We start from the raw sequence: 20,459 nt of genomic DNA, 5'->3' as shown, positions 1-20,459 counted from the left end.
TGTTCAGACAGTTTCAAGCATCACATACGCAGTTTAATATCCTTAGAGCTAAGTTTCCTGAATTGCATGTTTGCTGGCAAAAATAGGTTCTATAACTTCTGAAGAAAAGAAGTCCCTTTTACATATTGTGTCTTCCTCCAGCAAGACACTGTCCATACTGCCCTGTTTCAAAAGGGGTCTAAAAGGCTTTGTGTTTAATTTGAAGTCTGGAATTACTTTTTCCCCTCATTTGTTGCAGATCCTGGACATTGCTTTTCCTAATCAAGAGAAAGCACTTCCGCAGTAATAGAAGTACATCTTCTACATTCAGGAATTTGTAAATTTCCACAGCAGTAGAGTCCATTACCTATATCCAGTCTGAAACACTGACAAACTTACTGTGCAGGAGCTTTTGGACTACAGCATGGTCCCTTTATGATGACAGGAGTGTCTTCATGCAGAGCTTCAGCCTCTCTCCTCATCATGATTACAAAGACAACTACCTCGGTGCTCTCATCTAAAATAAAGCCTGCCTCTAGTCTAACATACCTCACAGGATATTTAACCACAACATTCTGGAGGCAGTCAAACTGCTTTCCCGAGTATCCATAGAACATGAAGGTCAGCATACTCAGACATCTCCACTGCCCCTCATCAGCCCCTTCAGTCTCTCAGTAGCACCAAGCTGCCACAGAACAGCTTTGGCTGATGACTGCAGTCATGCTTTATCCTTTACTTACCAAGTTCTCTCATCAAGTTGTAATGGAGTTGTCTTGGAGGCCTCTAAGACTTTGCTTATTGCCTCATCAAGCAGGATGGCAGAATTATTAATGCAACAGAACTGCAGGATTTTCCAAGAGATTTGAGTTACCTGTGATGGTTCATTAGCTCTCAGCCCAATGAGCCCTTTCTATCAAGCACAAATCAAGCGAGGGACAGTTGCACCTAACATGTGATGGATCCTCACATCAAGTATACTCCTAATGCCACGTGTCCTCCATTTTGTTATAGCCATACCTAACAAAGCACTGCAATTAACTGTTATACAGCCCTGATAACCAAACCACTGAAACACACCTAGAAAGAAATTCACAATCTCTGATTTTTCTTTTCCCCATCAAGCCATCTCTGATCAATTCACACATTTAGAGATCAGGAGGTGCTTACCAGAGGGCTTATAGCTGCAGTCTCCAATTGACTGCAAGGGGTCAGGTCTGGCGGGCAGTATAGCAGTCACTTTGGATTGCTCACTTCTTGACTTACAGCACTGCTCTCACTACATACAGACAAGCCCCATTCAAGGAATTACTTAAGAAAACGTTAAACTTTCATGGTACTTACGTATGGGACAGACTTAAAACACATACTTAAATACTTCCTTGAATACAAGTGATATTACAAAAATGCAACTTAACGTTAAATTCACTGCTGAGTTATAATTCAGAACAGGCACAAGAAAAGTTTAGAACACTGGAGAGGAACAATGTTGAGAGAGTTAAAGGGAATCTTTGACAACAATGAACAGACAATTAAGGAAAAAGAAAAGGTCAGGAGTACTGCCATCAATAAGTACAAAATCACAGCAACAATGACACTAGCAAGCTACCTGCAGATACTGCAAACACAGTGTTTGATATCTAAGAAAGACAAGAGTGCCAGGGGTGGGGGGAATGGGAATAGAAAGAAAGAGAGAAGGATTTCACAACACCCTTGTTGCACTGTATTTCTCAGGTGCATTATTACTCTCATTGTTGTTACCATCTCAGAGTTTCAGAGTATTTTAAATGAAAATCAGAGCTAAGATTCTTGTATCTCCCTCCCATTACAGTTGTCATGCTTAGAAATCAATCCCACCGCATTACATTCTTCCCCAAAATGAACCTGCCTTTTCCTATTTAAATCATAATTAATGTATTCATTAATGCAATAATGGGACACATGTACTGGAAAATCCCACCTTCTCGACAGCTCAATTCAGCTTTGGATCAAATTTTAGTATTCCTGCTCCTGCCAAAGTTCAGGTTCAGAATGTTTTGTTTGTTTATGTTGGAGGGTTTCCACCTGTTTCCTTGGCTGGGTTAATGGGACCCTGAAGTACAGGGAAGACCGCTATCTCAATTGTTTGAATCATCTTGTATGAAAACACCATCTTACAGCACTTCCATCTCAGCTGTGTGATACTAATGGCTGTTTAATGAAAAATGCAAAGGAATACAACATGATATGGAGCACGGATACTGCTATATTGACTTGAAACTGTACACAAGGATTTTCATTCACTGAAATAATGACAACAAATTATCCAAAAAATTAAGCTGGAGAAAAAGTTTGATCACAGAATCATTAAGGTTGAAAAGACCATTAATATCATCCAGTCCAACAATAAATCCATGCCTGTGCTGGCATTAGACCATGTCCCTCCACGTGACATCTACCCTCATCTTGAACACCTCCAGGAGCAGTGACCCCACCACTCCCTAGGCAGCAATGCTTCACCACTCTAATGCTTCACCACTCTTCCTGAGAAGAAATTTTTCCTGATATTCAACCTGAACCTCCACTAGCACAACTTGAGGCTACCACATCTTGTCTTACTGCTGTTACTTGGGAGCAGAGGCCAATCCCCACCTCGTTACAACCTCCTTTCAGGGAGCTGTACAGCATGTTAAGGTCCCCCTTGAGCCTCTTCCACAGGCTGAACAATCCTTGTTCTCTCAGCCACTCCCTGTAGGATTTGTGCTCCAGACCCTTCACAGCTTAATTGTCCTTCTCTGAACACACTTCAGAGCCCCAACATCTTTTTTGTAGTCAGGGCCTCAAAACTGAACACAGTACTCAACGTGCAGCCTCTCCAGGGCTGAATACAGACGGCTGACCACCTCACTAGTCCTGCTGACTGTGCTATCTCTGGTAGAGGCCAGGATGCTGTTGGCAGTCTCAGTCACCTGAGCACACCGCTGGTTCACATCCAGCCAGCTGTCAGCTAACATCCCCAGACACTTTCCTGCCACACAGCTTTCTAGCCACTCCGCCCCAAGCCTGTAGCTATGCATGGAGTTCTTGTAATAGAAATGGAAGACACTGCCCTTAGTCTTGTTAAAGCTCATATAACCACCCCTTCCCTTAAAACCAGATTCATCAACATAGCTGTGCATGTCTGGAAGGCATTCTTACAACGAATAAAACACAGATGCTGTAGGAATGAACCTCCAAGGAATTTGGAAATAGCTAATGAGAAACCAAAGCCTTACCTGTTTACCTCCTGAAGAAGGCAAGAGATCAGGAACAGGGCTCAGCTCCTCCTGGCAAGTTATACAAGAACGGGCCAAGAGACTTTTTCAGACTTTACCAAGACTCAGAAACAACACATCACTTGCTGTTCACTATCTATTGCTCTATGCAAACTGCACCAGTTTGCATTCAGCAATATTAATAATTAATGGTTGCCACAAAGTCCACCTCAGCAAAAGGGCCATGATTTCTGCTCACAAAACAAGTTTTGAATTAATGTAATCCTTTATCACCTCATAAATTAACCCCACATTGGATTTTTTATTTATTTATTTATTTAGGAATTTCTGTCAGCAGGAGACATGATTTTCTTTCCAGCCCTCTTCGTGACTTAGCACCATGAGCAGAGTTCAGCTACCCTGAATCTACAACTATTAAAGTTTATCACAAGGAAAAAGTCTGTTTGAAAGTCCTCCCACCCACAGTAGCACATCCACCAGGGGGCTTGCTCTCACCACCTCTTCTGCAGAGGTGCTGATGGTCAGTAACTCCTAACATAGACACATCAGTTTTTTGTCACAGATAAGACAAAGTGACATGGTCACTTAGACCACAGCTGAGGCAATGCTCAGAGAAATCTGTGATGTACATCCTGCCTCCATGTGACACCTGTGTCTTTCACTTCTCTCTAGTGAAAACCAACAAAGCCACAACCTACCCCGCATGAATCCACTGTCTCCAATGCCAAGAGATGGGGGAAAAAATAGTATGTATTGAGACATAAGTCACAGAAGCAAGCACCTAAATCAAAAGAAAGTCTTGATAGTCGCTGATAGCAGTGGTAATGCTATAATGGAATGGAAGGCCCTGTCTTCCCACCAGGTGCTCCATCACTGCTTCAGGCCATGACTGAGCATTTCTGCTACAGCAGTCAAAGCCTGTCCCTTTTCACACCCATGGGTTTTGTCTAAGTGGGGAGAACACCATAGCAGAAGTAATAATGCATGCATCTTTATGAGAACCTGAAACAGGTAGATATCCAACTGGAAGTTCTCTACACTGCAATTATTCTCTAAACCATAAAACACCAAGTTGCTTGGTTTTATAATTTCTTTTAAGGGAATACCAGAATCTACTTTGATCCAACATTAACACATGGAACAAGAATTCGATTTCTTGCTTATTTGAGTTTTGTATTTTGAAGGATTATGCTATTTGAGAGGAGAATTACGTGTGTGATGATCACAAACGCCAGCTCAGTCATGCCTGAGAACATTGTTTTGAACAGGTGCCATGGACATCCTCAAAGAATGAGACAGATTTCACAAAACCAAACCATGGCATACTGTGCTCTCAAGCGTGACTCATTTCCTGATGCAGTTAGGCTTTGACAAGGAAAGCTGAAGTCATACTAAGATCACTAATGTCTTCTATAGTGGTCGCTGGGACCAGAACCACAATGCCTGAAGGAGGCTGCACAGGGCTTAGAGGGAGATATCTTCTTGGAAATACACCATGGGGCCCTGTTTGGTTTGTTCCTGATTTTGAATTATGGAGCTCACATTCCCATGAGAATGAGATTTTCTCCAATCTCTCTATGAAAAAATATGACATAATCTCAACTCCCCAGCAAGAAAATTTGTAAGGCTTTGCATAGATATTTCTATTTCTTCCTAATAGATTTCAAACAAAAACAAAGAAGTGACAAGGAAGAAAAAGTTTAACATTTCCACTGCTTCTGCCAAATGAAACAGCCAGGCAGGCACTCAGAGCTTCACACTCCCAATTCTCCCTCTCTGTTTTTGAACAGGCCACACATCAGCCATACTATAGCATCTATACAAATTCCACAGCATCTCCATATCAAAAAAAAAATCATATGTGAGACTTGGCACGCTGCTGTTGCACATAGGGATTCATCCACAAGCTTTCTGTTGTCTGAAGACACTGCCAGCACCTCCTCCACTACATCAGATGGCTCATCTACTCAGCAGATTCAAATCAGCACCAGAATTTCTCCTTCCAGTGAATGAAGAAGGAAACAGAAGAGAAGCAGAGCTGATCCTAGCAACAACTATACAAACAAAACCCTCAAGCAAATATTTTCATATCTATCAGCTACAAACGAACAAAATTTCTTCACTGGAAAAATCAGATCTGAAGTTGTTTTCATACTGCATTGTTCAGAGAGGAACAATCGTACTCTTTTCTGACACAGAATGATTAGTCAGATAGCAATAGTGTTATTCAGCCCTATGACTTATGATCCCAACAGAAGACACTTATTTTTTCATACGGCAGCATTTTCTTAAGAAAATATTGCTATGTTTATCTGAAGTTTTCTCAACGAATGTCCTGGATGTGGATTAGTGATTGCCTTATTGATTGGTAAAAAATGAAATACAGAACAGAACAAAAAGGATCCCACTGTTAACCACAACCTTGTTGCAGGTAAATGAATCAGCAGGATAACATTCAGGATATAGACACCTGATGGGTCATGGAATCATTACAGCTGGAAAAGACCACTGAGGTCATCCAGTCCAGCCATCAAATGGGCCAACAGATTTTGCTGCCTCAAAAAGGCAGTGCTGTCACAAAATGTCACTTCCACGTTTTCTGCTTTATTTCTGTCAACTCAGTACATAGAAAAAGAGACCAAATTAAGCCTCTCAGGTAATCCACAGGCTTTCTCTTTTAACCAAATGAAAATAACAATGAAGCTCAACAACTTCATATGTACGTGCATAACTCTTCTAATTCTTCACATACTGCTGCTCATCAAACACATACCCCAGTGAGAGCTTTTTCTGATGACTCACCACAGGTATAGATGACATTCAGATGCTTTTGGATGCCAGGATAACAAGGATCTCCAAATTCATACGTGCTAGCATATACGCTACAACTTCTTTTCCCGTGGCAGCGCTTGATCATGAGTTGGAGAGCAGTAGCTGACTTGCACTCTATAAGGGATAAAAAGACAGGGCATGGAAAAAAGATCTCAGGAGTCTCTTTCCAGTGTATTTATCCCAAAATACTACAAGCTTCCTTGTAAATTAGAAGACTGTCATAGGAAAAGAAAATACATGGATTACAGTTAAAATATGGACATGGAACTCATGGAAATTTATTTAGTTGTCTGATAATGCAACTCATCACAGCAACAAGCAAAATTATTAGCAAGTTTCCACTGTATGAGTTTAAGGAAGTTGGACTTTGTGATGTCGTTCAGGGATGAGTAAAACTGATCTGTGCATGTAGATTTTTTAGATTTTACTTGTCTCATTTTGAGGGGAAGAGGGAGAGTGAGTGCAGGAGGTCTGGGAGGCTTTTTAGCCCTTGCTACATGCAAGTGAGCTGTCTCAAGTCTCCAGTTTCCACATCACTTCTGCAAACAGAGGTGGCCAGTGTCCCTGTCTATTCTTAGCAGATGCTGTATTTCTAAGCCTAAGAAGGGGTACTATGAGGTCAAATAATTACAGTTTCACCATTCACCATCTAGGGAAAAATATTCTTTTAACTGTGTTTGTCTCATGCAAGTATGAGTATTTGTCAGATCAAGACTTGAGAACACACAAAACTCCAAAAGTAAGAACTTATCAGATTGTTTGCTACTGTTTTCTCACATAAGGCAGAGAGGATAAGCTCTACGCATTTTCAGAGCTACACTGACAGTTCACTTTCACTGTCCAACCATACCAATGACAATGGGAATCAACAAGATGGTATTTCTCCAACATTAAGAAGTGAAAGCAATAGAAAAATCTACAGAGAAAAGAACACGGACCCCTTTGGTCACTAGAAGCAGGGAAGGAGAAAATAGACCCTAAAAGGTATCAAACAATAGAAAATGTGTGATGGTTTAACACTACCATGTTGCTCCCTCACTCCCCTTCTTCAACAGGTCAAGTGGAGAAAACACAATGAAAAAAGGACCATAGGTTGAGATAAGGACAGTGAGATATCAAACCAATTACTGTTACAGACAAAACAGACTAAACATTAGATTAATGTAATTTGTTAGCTATCACTAACAAACAAGAGCAGTAAGAATTGAAAGCAAACTACTAACACCTTCATCCCCATCCACCCTCCTTTACTTCTTCCTCCTGAGCAGTGCAGAGGAATGGCAAACTGGGGCTCAGGTCTGTCCACAATACTTTAACTCCATGCTCAGCCTCTACCCCTTTCTCACCATCCTTCCCCTCCTGATCCCACATGTGCATCCTTCAACCACCGCTCTCCAAGCAGAGCACCTCCTGCCCTCCTTCTGCACAGCCCTTGAGGGCTGCAGGGCTGCTTCTCTCCCATTTCTCACTCCTATCTCCCACATGCTGTTGTGTGACAGCTTTTCCCTCTCCTCAGTCTGCCCTCCCAGAGCACTCCCAGCATGGCTCACGGCTCAGCTCTGGCCGCTGGCAGTCCCTTAGGAGCAGCTGAAGCTGGCTGTGATCTGACACAGGGCAGCGCAGGGCTCTGGGCTCATCAGCCTTTGGGATCTCCTCTTGTAGGAATGAGTGGTTTCAATGGTTAGAAGCCACAGACTCTGCTTTCCAGCTCAACAGACTAGGCTGGCTCTTCAGGAGGCTGTTCTCTACAGTTAGCACACTGGAAATGCTGTATGCTAATATCACCAGTTTTTCTAGCCATCATCAGTCATATCTTGGTATCGACAAGCTCCTTTCTGCCACACAGGAGGCTACAATCTCTATCCACACTGATCTTAGAAGCCTCATCGGCTCTACAAAACCAAACAAGGCCCGAATCCCAACACAAATAGCTTAAGTGTTATCCTGCTAGTGTGATTTTGCCATCTAGCATTATTCCAGACAGTGCAGAGGACCAGTGTGAGGTACAACAAGGGCTGTTTCCAATTGCCAGTTTGCCAAAGGCTTCCCTGGATCTTCTGAGAAGAAGAGCAGGGTTACATGGTAGAGGATTTCGCCACATGGACACAGTGTCAGCCAGTCACAGCATCAGGCAACGGTCTCTTTCTCACTGTACTCAGTATAGTACATGAGCATAATCCTGTTGCTATCCTTTTCAGGTTTTACTTTCCCCAGCAGACAGTCTCGCCTATGCTACCCACAAAAACAATGCTGCTGACAGACAGCTGTGGGACCCTGCTGCTCTAGCCTCTTCCCCAGTCCCACCAACCAATGCAAACGTAGCCCAAGTCATAATGGCCAAGCAGAGAGCCATGTAACTCCATCTGCCAGAGCAGGTCCTAACACTGCTACTCCTATTTGTATTTTAACAGTGCTAAGGACAAGCCGTCGCTGTTTGGCTTGTGTGTATGCTGGTAAATGAAAACTTCCCTGGCCCATTCCCAGGCCCTGAGGCCGTGTTGGAACAACCAACACTGATACTATTAAATACTCTTACCTTCCAAAACAGAGTGGTGAAACACAATGGGAATCATCCCTGTCCTATATACAGCTTGAAACCAGTTTCTGGACTGCCTAGGTGAGTGTTAGTTGGGCCAAGAGAGCTAATTATGGCAACAACTATAGTATAATTTAACAGTACAAAGGATCTACTTCCAATATCCGTGTCCAGGCCTTGGCACTGTTAGTTTGCCAGCATTCAGGTAGATCTAGATTTCCAACTTCTTAGGGTACAAGCCTAAGCCTTCCATATTCATTTAAGCATCAGCAGTAAATGCTCGACTCTCCAACCGCCAGGCTGCTCCAGCTCAATCCATACTAGACAAAATGAGCAGAAAGCAGAAGAGAATCTGCGTGCCCACATCATACATGTGGATAAAATCCCCTAGCGCAGGAAGTAAAGAACCAAGATTTAAAAAGCCTGCTTCATATGGAATTTTTAGAGACTTTAATATTGAAAACATTGAAATAGTTGAATATTCAAATAATACTGAAAAGTCACCAGTTTGGACTGTAGCACATAAACCACACAATAACTTCATTGGAAGCAGTACCTGGAGCTTACCCAGCACAGCCTCCTGCTCAGAACAGGGCCAGCTTTGAAGTTACATCAGGTTACTCAGGATTTTGCCCAGGCAAGTTTTGAAAATATCCACAGATGAATATTCCCCAACCTCCTTGGGCTATGGCATTCTTCAGCTTAAGGATTTTTCCCACTGTATCTAATCAGATTTCCAGTCCTGCAGCTCCTGCTGATTGCTTTTGTGATTATTTTTGTTGGGTTTGTTTATTGATTTGTTTGCTTTGCCTTGCATTCCTAAGAAGCCTTCTGCACATCCACCCGTTAGGTATTACAAAAACAACAACATCCCCACCTGAGCTTCCTCTTCATGAGAGCAACCAAACACAGCTCTTTCAGCATCTGTACATATGCTGGGTGTTCCAGTCCCTGAATACCTTGGTGGCCTTTCACTGGATTTGCTGCAGATTTTCAACATCTCTCCATTTGAGGAGCCCAAAACTGAGCATTCATTTTGCCCATGGTAAGAATTGAGATATTCATAAGTTCATAAGTTCATAAGGTTGGAAAGGACCTATAAGATCATCTAGTCCGACCATCCTCCTATCACTATCTCTACCCAACTACTAAATTAAGTCCTTAAGCACCTCATCTAAACGCTTCTTGAACAGCGCTAGGGATGGTGCCTCAACCACCTCCCTAGGCAGGCCATTCCAGTGCCTGACCACTCTTTCAGAAAAGAAAAGAAAAGAAATTCTCTTAGAATTCTCTTAGAATCAGTCATATTCTTTCAGTCCAAATAAATAAATAAACAAATAAATAGACTCTATAGCACAAAGCATTCACTTTGGTCACAATGGCAAGTTTTCCCTTACTTTTTCTGCAGACAGCTTCTAATCACAAATGCCCTGTGCACTTCCAGAACTGCCAGGGCAAGCAGCCCACAGCACTTTTAGGGAGGATTGCACCTATACTGGAATTAGCTTGGTTCCTTCTCTCGTATTTTCAGCTGTTAACTTGTTGGTCCTCCACACAACACAATGAACTGAAAAAATACAGCAGCGTGGTCCAAATGGGATTATCTCCCTTGTACGCTTCAAAGGATTTGTAATAAAGAGGTAATTCCATCGGATGCCAAAATATCTAGCACCTTTATTACCTCATTAACAAGCACCTGGGATGTCAAAAACATGCCTGAGAGACAGAGGAGTAGTAATGAGGCTGTGGCACCCTCATAAATCACAGTTACCATCACAACATCTAGAAGTGGCAACATGTCTTAGGAGTATAAAAACACCCAAATCGCTCATGCTCCATCTTAAGATGTACACACCTGTAGTTTAACTTCCAAGAGTAAATAACCCATAAGGGAGCTGGATTGAAGTGAGAATTCCAAGTGTACATGTACTTCTTCATGAAATGATTCCAGGTATGAAGTCTTCACTTCCAGTTGCCTCAGAGAAGCAATAAAATAGGCGCTCTCTTCTCCATAAGTGATGTAGCTAGCACCAAGAAGTGATGTAGCTGCATCAAGAAGATGCAGGAGAGGCAGGCCCAGCAATGTGGCAGAGTTGGGCTGTGGCCCTGCACAGCTGGCCAAACTCACATTTCCTGTTCTTCAGAAGAGGAAAACTGGATTTGGCACTTTCATTTGCACCAGATGCCACACTTACTCAGGACTCTCATTACTTTTGTGGCTTGTTTGTTTACTAAGTGAAAACAGTGCATGTGATATTAAACACTACACTAACATCAGTGACAAACAAGTGATTTCATGTGTCAGATACATGGGGAATGACTCAGAAATGCCAGTTCCATAACTAAGTCGAATGGAAGTACTGCGAAGTAGAGCCAGGTCCTTGACAGGAACCTTTTAAAGCCCACAAAGCTCAAATCCCACAGCAAACAAAAAAAAAAAAAACAAAAAAAAAAAACAACCCAACACTTTCTGTCCTCACAGATGATAGAGAATGCACTTACCAAGGCTGGGACAGAGTCACTCTCTGCTTTCATGGGTCTTGGATAGCCCCAGTACACTAAGAATAAAATTCCTGGCTACACTGAGACTCCAATACAAGTGTTTAAAGATATAAGCTATACTTTTGAAATATGGTATTTCAAACTAATGTTCAGGTCTGGGGGAAAATGGGATCATCTCACTTTATCATCTTTACTCCTGAACCTGCTTTCTAACAGTTGTACTTTCCTCCAGCCTTACTACTGCTGCATGTCTACATAGAGTCACTCCACAAAGGCACAGAATCATAGAGTCCTTTGAGTTGGAAGGGACCTTTAATGGTCATCCACAGACACTGCTCAAGAGTGCCTCCTTCCCTCCTGTCGCTCCCCTTTGGATACTGACAGGCCGCTCTCAGGTCACCTCGCAGCCTTCTCCTCTCCATGCTGCACAGCCCCAGCTCTCAGCCTGTCCTCAATGGACAGCTGCTCCATCCCTTGGATCACTTTTGTGGCCCTCTGGACACACTCCAACAGCTCCATGTCCCTCCTGTACTGAGGACTCCACATGTGGACACAGTACTCCAGGTGAGGTCCCACCAGCACAGAGCAGAGGGGCAGATCCCATCCCTTGACCTGCTGGTCGTGCATCTTTTGATCTTTTCTAGTCTGTGAGGGCACCCTTCTGGACTTCCCTCTTCTGGATGAGATACCTGTAGAAGCCTTTCTTGTTCTTTGCCTTTCCTTGCCAAGTTCAGTTCAAGCTGGGCCTCAGTGTTCCTGACCCCATCCCAGCACAGCCTAGCAGCTTCCTTATACTCTCACCATGGTACCTGTCCGTGTTTCCACTACCTGTGCATTTTCTTCTGGCTCTACAGCTTGACCAGCAGGTCCCAGTTCAGCCATGCTGGACACTCACCTTCCTTTCCTGACTTGCTACACCTGGGGATAGAGAGCTCTTGTGCCCTGAAGAAAGCCTCCTTAAAGACCTGCCAGCTCTGCTTCACACCCTTGCCCATGAGGACAGTTTCAGGGTGCTTTGTTGATTAACTCACTGAGCAGCTGGAAGTTAGCTTTCCTAAAGTTTAGCTTCCTAGTTCTACTCTTCACCTGCCTCACGTCCCTACAAAGCATGAACTCCATCGCACGGTCACTACAGCCCAGGCAGCTTCCAACCCTGATATTACTCATGTTCTCCCTCTTTGAGAAAGCAAACCCCATCTGGCGCCCACAAACCCAGTGTCATCATAAAACCATGACACCCAGTACCAAATAAGCTAATTGGTTCTCAAAATACCCAGAGTTCTGGCAGTGACATCAGCCATGAAGCCGAGTATTTAAAGAAGTGATCCTCCGGTTTGTTACTGCATCCTTACCCAACACAGCAGGCAGGAAAAAAAAAACAGATGAGCTGCACACGCAATTCCTTTAGTCGTTGTCCCAAGACTCCAAAGTCCCTTCTGATACAGCCGTTGACCCATGTGTAGCCACATCGTCTCTCTCCATATGGAAAAGCAGTAAGGGCTCATGGTCTGTCAGTTGTACAGGGCTAGGTAGTTTCCTGGTGATGTCCCTCACCCACGTGCTGAGAAGACAGCAGACTTCTCTGAGAGGGTCTGCTCAGAACATTGGACGCTCAGTTTCCTGTTATGGAGGAATCACCTACAACCAATATCCATCTCCTCTTCTTCAATGAGGTAACCTTGGTGCTGGGGGAAGGCTTCTCCTGATTTGGTTTTGTTAGCATGCCAGGACTGAGTGGGCCTCCACAAAAGGCCTGTGTACAGCTGGGCAGCTTTGTTTCTCAACTCTAAGCCTAAGCCCTTGGAAGGCAATTCATTTTACCACTTCAATTTAGTATTCCAGGACTGGCAGGCTGATATTACTCTTGGATCTGCTGTCTTCATCTGCCCGGCCTCTGCCAGGGTAAAACCCAAATCAGATGACGCCGAAACCATACTGGAGAATTCTACCAGCTGGAGCTTGCGGACAGTATCAGCTTTAATGCTGGAATTAATCTCGGTGATATAATGCCCAAATTATCATGCTCACCACAATGAATGGGTTTCAGTCAGTTTAAGGCTGTTTCACAGCATGACTATTTTTTATTACTTCTTCCTGGTGAGAAAAAAAATAAAAATGGAGACAATGCCTATTAATCACATCCACTACTTTGGTTACTCACTGTTACATGTTTTTCTCCATGCAAACCTGAAAGCCAAGCCAAGATGTAGGTTACTACTTCTGATGGCAAAACTTGTTTCAGTTCAAAGGAATGCTTCCAGTCAGTTTAGTTCTGGCATTACAGTAACTCTTAACTGTAGTGGAGGTCAAGGTCTTTTCCAAGGCAGCAGTCATCACAGATGGAGCCACAGATGTGGAATCTTGCTTTGGGATTGGTGACTGATCACATGATGATGTCAGGCTCGTGCCAAATTCCCAAACACATCCTGGGTATCTGCACATTTGTTAACCTTCGGATCAGACTCACGTACCACCTCCTGCCTTTGCAGGCTCTTTCACACATGAGGCAGGCTTTCCAGAGCAAGCAGGACCACGTACACCTGAATGTATTAACAAGTCAGCGTGCTGTAAGACTGCCCATGGGGCTAGCAAAGCAGCAGGGCGTGGAGAACACCTCCAGTAACTCTTCTGTCAGAAAAGAGAGAAAGCCAATTCTTCCTACTCTTCACAGACCTCAGGATCTTAGGAGTGTTGGCTGACAGGACATTTTTACTGTCAATGCATTAGATCTGATGCTCAGAAGAACGAATGTTTTCCACCAATAATCTTGATGGCCCCCATTGCATATTAGACCTGTATGCTCTTTCTTCACATAAGAATAATGTGGGCACTTGACAAGAAGAAAAATAAAGCTTGAGAAGAAGCATCCACCCACTTGTCAGAAGAAGCACTCTGAAACTGTGAATCCAGGGCAAATATTGGAGCACTCATTTTCAACAAAGTAAAAGATGCTGAAGCATCAGAAGGAGCAAATGACTGGCTATAACTGAAAGCTTTGGAAACAGAATCATTGCCTGAAATATTATCTCCATTAGTGCAAGGGAGGTATGTAATGAGGAACTAAAACACAACTGGTATTACCTGATCAAATTTCAAATTCTGTGGCACTCTTGGGCTCAGTGATATTTTGGTGGCAATGGAAGCAGACCTACACCAGGAATTACAACATCCAGTGGAACCCTCTCCGTCCTCATTAACTTTTGATGAGATGGTGAAAGGAACAAGCTAAGGCAAACACTCCTTTGAGGGAAATCATTCAAAAGCAAATTACAGCTCTAGGAGGAAATGCAAAAGACAGGATTTTTCTCAGAAGCATGCAGCAAGACTTCTTACTAAAAACTAAAACTGGAAAGTTTACGCACTGAGAGCTGTGAAGCAGGGAGAACAGAATGAAAGATGCAGGAATCAAATAACTAAGGAGCAAAATTTGGTTCCTGCAGTGACACCTCACAGAGGTCTGAATCAACCCTGTGGTTATCTACTTGTCTGTCAAAGGAGAAAATATGCTTCAATGGAAGGGACAAAAGGATGTAATTCAAGTAAAGTAACTCCAGTCTTGCAGGTGAGGCAGTTGCCTAAACTCAAGGAGCAACTCAGGGCTGCCTCATTCTGTACGGAATCACAGAACTGTAGCGGTTGGATGGGACCTCCAGAGACCATGGAGTCCAACTCCCCTGCCAGCACAGGCTGCACAGGTAGGTGTCCAGGTGGGTCCTGAATGTCTCCAGAGAAGGAGATCCACCACCTCCCTGGGCAGCCTGCTCCAGGGCTCCATCACCCTGAGGTCCCTGAGTCTGTCTGCTCTATTTGTCACAGCCCAACAAAAGCATTTTCCTGAAGATGCTTCAAGCAGTACCTACATCTACACAGAAGCAAGATCTCAAGCCTGAAGGCAGTGGGTCTGGACTGCCTATTTCAAAACAGTATCCAGCTGACACAGTGTGCAAGTCACTTCTCAGCCTTCCTAAAATAAAGCACTGCATGCTTGTGGCCTCCCAGACTTTACATTAACTCTGTTTCTCAGGCTCAGGATTCACCATTGTGGTAATTCTATCATAATCTTGACTGACATCTGAATTATTTTAAAAGGAGCTCCATCGCTCTGAACCAGTCACACCAGTTTTCAATCAGACTGACTCCATGGAAATATGTTGAAATGTTATAGATTTGTATCTCCTACGTTCTCCCCGTTTATTTTTTAGGTGTATATTCTGAGTTTGCTTTTAGCTAACACTAAGGCAACAGGCATCTTTTACAAGGCTGGTTACTACAAACATTTATCACTCTGAAGGTGTTAGAAATACCCACTTTGTTTCCTCAGTAGCATATGAATATCCACACACAGCTGCTAGTGCTGTTTAAATCAGAACCTTCCGAATTTTTATTTAGAACCATTGCATGGGGTTCCATACTCTGCTATAATTTCTTCCTTAAAACCAAGTTGAACTTCGGCTCTGAGGAAGATCTTGCCCAGGAGCCAATTTGAATGGAGTTTTCCATTTTTATTTTTTTTTAATAGCAATTGTGAGCTTACAAAAAACAACTCCATGTAAATCACTTTTATGACTTTGCAATCCAACAATGGTTTGAGTTCTCTGGAAACAGTTATGAATGACTTTAATTACCTCCTGGCATTTTGAAACAAAAAGCGAAACATGCAAACTAAAAATTGAAAAATAACTTTCTGAAAGCAGCCTTTGTCTCACTTTGAGTTAGTGTTCTAAATAGGATTTTCATTGCAGTTTAGATTTAATAAGGTATTATATGTGAATGAAACTGAAACTGGTATTTATTTAGCCTTAAAACCTGGGTGCTTGTGGGTTTTACTACATTCAAACAGATTGGCCTCTAAAAACCTGTTCTTAATCAATAGCCATGCACATAACACAGTAAATTCTGCACCGAATGTAAAATACATGCAGGGAATCACACCTACAGGAAGGAGCATTCTGGAAGCCTGCTGGGCACCTTAAAGAGGAAAATCACAGCCCCAGTCCATCACTCTTGCTGCTCATCCCACAAAGTCAAAGGCTGGGCCATTTTAAAGGCTGCCATAGTCATGGCCAAAGGCCAAAGCACAAGCATTTTATCCCAAGCACACATCTGCTCAAGAATAGCCATGTTACATGGCATCATCCACCACTAACAACTTCAGCAGCTCCCCTGTCTTCTGCCACTCCCATCCCTCACTGCCTCCCCATCAGTGCTGGGGCTCACTGCTCCTCATAGCTCCCCCTCCACAGCTTAGAGACCTACTTTCAAGTATTTCACTTCAGACCAGGTTTAGAAAAACACAGGCTGGAATATAACGTACCATGGATGAAAATGATATTCTTTAATTGCATGTATTTCATTCTAACTCACATTCTAGATCTGATGACTGATAAACTAGAAAATCCTATTATTTATATGGCATAATATTTATATGAGGAACTGTGAAAGCTCTAGTTCAAGTCACATATACATCTGCCTTAAGAGGAGGAAATCAAACCAAACTGCATTAAATCATCTTTTGTCATTGCATTAATATGAAAAATGCCAGGGAACGAGCACCAAAGGCACAGGCTTATTTGCTGAATTCATTTTCCAGCTCTCTCCTAATCAGATCCAATGACAGAGACACTTCCATCTGAGTTTCCTTGGGGCAGTGCAAACATGTTTTCTCTACACCAGGTTACAAGAGAGATCCTATATGTTAGGTGGTAAAAAACATTTCACATCTCAGCAGACAAGCCCAGATTCATTCTGCTCAGATGAGGAGTGAAATCACCGTGGTATCTTCGTATGTTTAAGGCTGTCCAGAGAAGCTGTGGATGGCCCAGCCCTGGAGGTGCTCTAGGCCAGGTTGGATGGGGCCCTGGGCAACCCACACTGGGGGTGACAGGGTGGTTGGTAACCCTGCCCGTAGTAGAGGGATGGAACTGCATATCTTGGAGGTTCCTTTCAAGCCATTCTATGGTTCTGTAATTCTATATCTGATGGAGAGAGGCAGGGTTCTTGAGAGGAGACCTGGATCCTGGTGTTAGACAAGTCCAGCTTATCTCTATCTCATTCCCTGTGGTTCAGGGGCTATTACTGTAATAACATACATGTGAACATGTCAGGTACATTGAATACAATCAAGGATATCATACTACTAAATACTAAAAAGGGTATATTTTGTTTCTTAACATCCAGGTTCTTACTACTTGGGCTCTTAGTTACCTTATATACTCAGATTCAAGCAGGAAAAGTCCATTTTTAAATTAGCTTCTCATGGTATAAACTCAAATGCAGACAGAGGAAGCCACAAACAGCATGATGAAGGGGGCAGAGGGCTCGCCGTGCTGAGGGACATTAATGGCTTGTTGCTTGCAAGTAATCTTTTCTCCAGAGACCTCTCTATGCTCTGCATATAGTCTCTGCACAAGCTGGCAGCAAAGTAAAAGCTTTATTAAGAGTTACAAATAAGGTCATATTCCTTTAGGAGTTCCTCAGAGTTCCCAAGGCACTCAAAGGAGGGGTCCAGCTGTTTTCAGGGGTCTCCCATTACAGTCAGAGGCACAAATTTCAATGTGTTTCCAGTTACAAAGGGATCCTGGTGGTTTTTCCTCTTTAACAAGACAGGGATAGGATGGGGTCCTTCACAATAACTGCCCCTTCTCAGATACTAAGCACATTCATATAGACACAAAGCAGACAGAAAGCACATGTTCAGCAGGGAAATGGTGTGCTAAGTCTGACTGGGGACTCCACACTACTGAAAAGCAGCAGAATGATGGCTGGGCTGCCCAGGTGTTAAAGGGCTGCCATGCCTCAACAACACACATCCTTTCCAATGAGCACCCAGTGTGTCTCTGCAGAACCCAAGAAATCCACCATGAGCAGACTTTATCTGCTCAACACTCCTATAGGAGTACAAGGTCATCTTTCAAGGCAGAGCAATTCAAATTAAATGATTTATTCTAATACCTTATGGTAATAGTGCCCTGTTCTGCTAGGACAACCTTCCTCCTCATCATTCAGTTCTTTAAAGGTCTCAGCTGAAGATGATGAAACTGGCTAAATTCAATCCAAATGTACATTTTATTCACAAAAGCAAAGAATGGAATACCATTTCCTGAACTGTTTTTCTTCAGGAGAGGAAGATCTCTCTCCCCACTTCTGGGGTACCTACAAGTTCTTCACTCATCAGCAACTCACACTGCTTGAATAAACAAATCACTGCAAACTTATCCAGGACCTACATCCCATGAAGAGGTGCTCTGCCAAGGCTCTGGCATGACACAAATCATCATTCCAGGGAATAAACCTTTCACATGCAGAACATAGCTGAGTTCTGCCTTATGGGAACTGGTGCTGCTGTAAAGTCTGACTCATAGCCATGTCTGTAAGATCAGCTCCTTGCTAGTGTTTGAGATCAAAGGCTGTCACAGAGCAGCCCTTCCCATATTGCAGAGCTGTGGAAACGTGCAGAGAAGTGTTCCCTAGCTAGAGGAAGCTTTGACTTATAAGTCATGATGTTTTTACCTGTTCATGAAGGAACAGAGTTGCCTTCTGGGCTAAGTAAGCCAGTGTCAGGAGTGCAAGTTCTGGAGCAGGTTGGGGGACTTTGCACACAGCTCCCAGAATTGCTGGTGACAGCTTGGAATACAGCCCCCTCGCTTCAGTACTGCAAATGGATTCATGCCTGTTATTCCTTGCAGATGGATCCCACACTGGCTTTTCTGTGGGGCCAGCAGAGGAGCCATAGCCACCTTTCCTTGCATAACTACAGTTCTGGCCCATTGGGTCACCTCCCACAAAACCTCCTTTCCTTGGCAAACATCACACTTAGTAGGGTATCCATGCAGCTCTGCTTCATTCCTCACTGCTTGTTCCCTTAACCACAGTTTTGCTCCATTGTCTCCCACCCCACTCTCATCCAGGAAAACTTCACCCTGCATGACTTTGATTCAAAATGAAGAGTTTCACTTTGCACTGAAATTCAAGAGCAAGCCCCAGTGTTAGTATTTTGTCACCAATACGTGCCTTTTTCTGCACACTCTCAGCAAGGAGAAAGGAGCACTGGTGTGCTCTGGTGTATTCTAGAAACTCATCACATCCAGAAACACGAATTTTGCTGACTTGCAGAGTTATTATCCAGCAGTTGAACCACTGTTGCATCAGTGTGCCTGCTTTGGACATCCTAAAGACCACAAGAAAGAGGTCTGTGCCAACCTGACAAACATATCAGCATCAGCTTCTAATCTGTGGCAACTAGAGGACAACAGGAATACATCCAAATACATGTTACCTCCAAAGATGGAAGATATGACTTTTTGATGCAAGACTTTTCTGCCATGCACCAAAACCATGGGACTGCGTAGGAGACCCTGAACTACTCCACTCTGCTGGAAGTGCTGAGGTTTTTCCAATTACATAACTAAGGCACTCACCACAGAGCACAGATAATTTGACAGGCCTGGTTCCGCTTCTCATCTCCTACTGACATCCATCACCTGCTTGGCAGATCCACCAGACTAAAGCCCGCAGCTTCCCACATGGCTGCAGCTCCTACCTGTACTCAGGTGCTTATGAAGTAGCTCGCTGCTGGCTGACAAAGCTCTGCACATCAGAAGCACCACAGTGACAGGTTGCGTGTGCCCATCCTGCCCTTCTACACAGGTTCTCTGCCAGCACTACGTGATGACAGCAAATGAGATTAACCTTCCTAGATTCCCAGATTAGCGTGCTCTGTAAAGCCATTCCCCTCTTACCAATCATGGGCATCCCCAGGTTTTGGTAGGGGCACTCCAGGCTGCCTCCTTGAGTCCTTCCAAAGATAGCAGAGTAGATGGCAATCACCATGCTCTTCTTACAGCTTAGCCGCAGCTTGTCATCTTCACAGGCTACTTTACTCTTGTACTCATCTGGAAGAAAACAAACAATTACTCAGCTGATCTGGAGGCAGGTGTTAGACAAGTCCAGCTTATTCTCTGGACGAAGGCAGCCTCATCAGTTCTCCATGATGTGAGTGTGTCAGAGGCAGCAGGGACCGGGCATTCTGTCCAGAGCTGCACATCAGCTGCCAGAAGCCTGGCCTTATAACTGCATTTCCCAGAGTAGCAGCGATCATTTACATTATGCATTCTCTGACTTTATCGCTTAACGGACGCTGTGTAACGCAGCCCATGTGAACTTCAGTAAATAGGTGGCACGTGAGGGAGGCACAGCAGTGGAGAGATCTCCCCATGACGATATCAGAAGTCCATGGCAGGGGAAGGTGAAAGCACACCTTCAGACATTTCCCCCCAACGGATCAGCCCTTCAAGTGCCAAATTTTCATTCCATATTCTGCCTCTCAAATCATTGGAATAAACAGTCCAAAGCCACAAAAC

General features: G+C 43.6%; 1 protein-coding gene across 2 annotated transcripts in view; it reads right to left on the bottom strand.

The window, feature by feature from the left end:
- EVA1A (eva-1 homolog A, regulator of programmed cell death) overlaps nt 1-20,459 on the bottom strand; it is a 196,531-nt gene that overhangs the window by 89,869 nt on the left and 86,203 nt on the right. For both annotated transcript variants that reach the window (XM_065730432.1, XM_065730433.1), the window contains 2 exons: nt 19,839-19,991; nt 6,033-6,176 (listed from right to left, as the gene is read on the bottom strand). In XM_065730432.1, coding sequence (XP_065586504.1) covers nt 6,033-6,176; nt 19,839-19,991 — 297 coding nt within the window. The remainder of the gene's footprint in view (nt 1-6,032; nt 6,177-19,838; nt 19,992-20,459) is intronic.

Source organism: Cyrtonyx montezumae, unplaced genomic scaffold (assembly GCF_038088225.1).
Source record: "Cyrtonyx montezumae isolate F1298 unplaced genomic scaffold, pur_monq_1.0 scaffold_13, whole genome shotgun sequence".
Taxonomy (NCBI): domain Eukaryota; kingdom Metazoa; phylum Chordata; class Aves; order Galliformes; family Odontophoridae; genus Cyrtonyx; species Cyrtonyx montezumae.
This window is presented reverse-complemented; position numbering and strand designations above follow the sequence as displayed.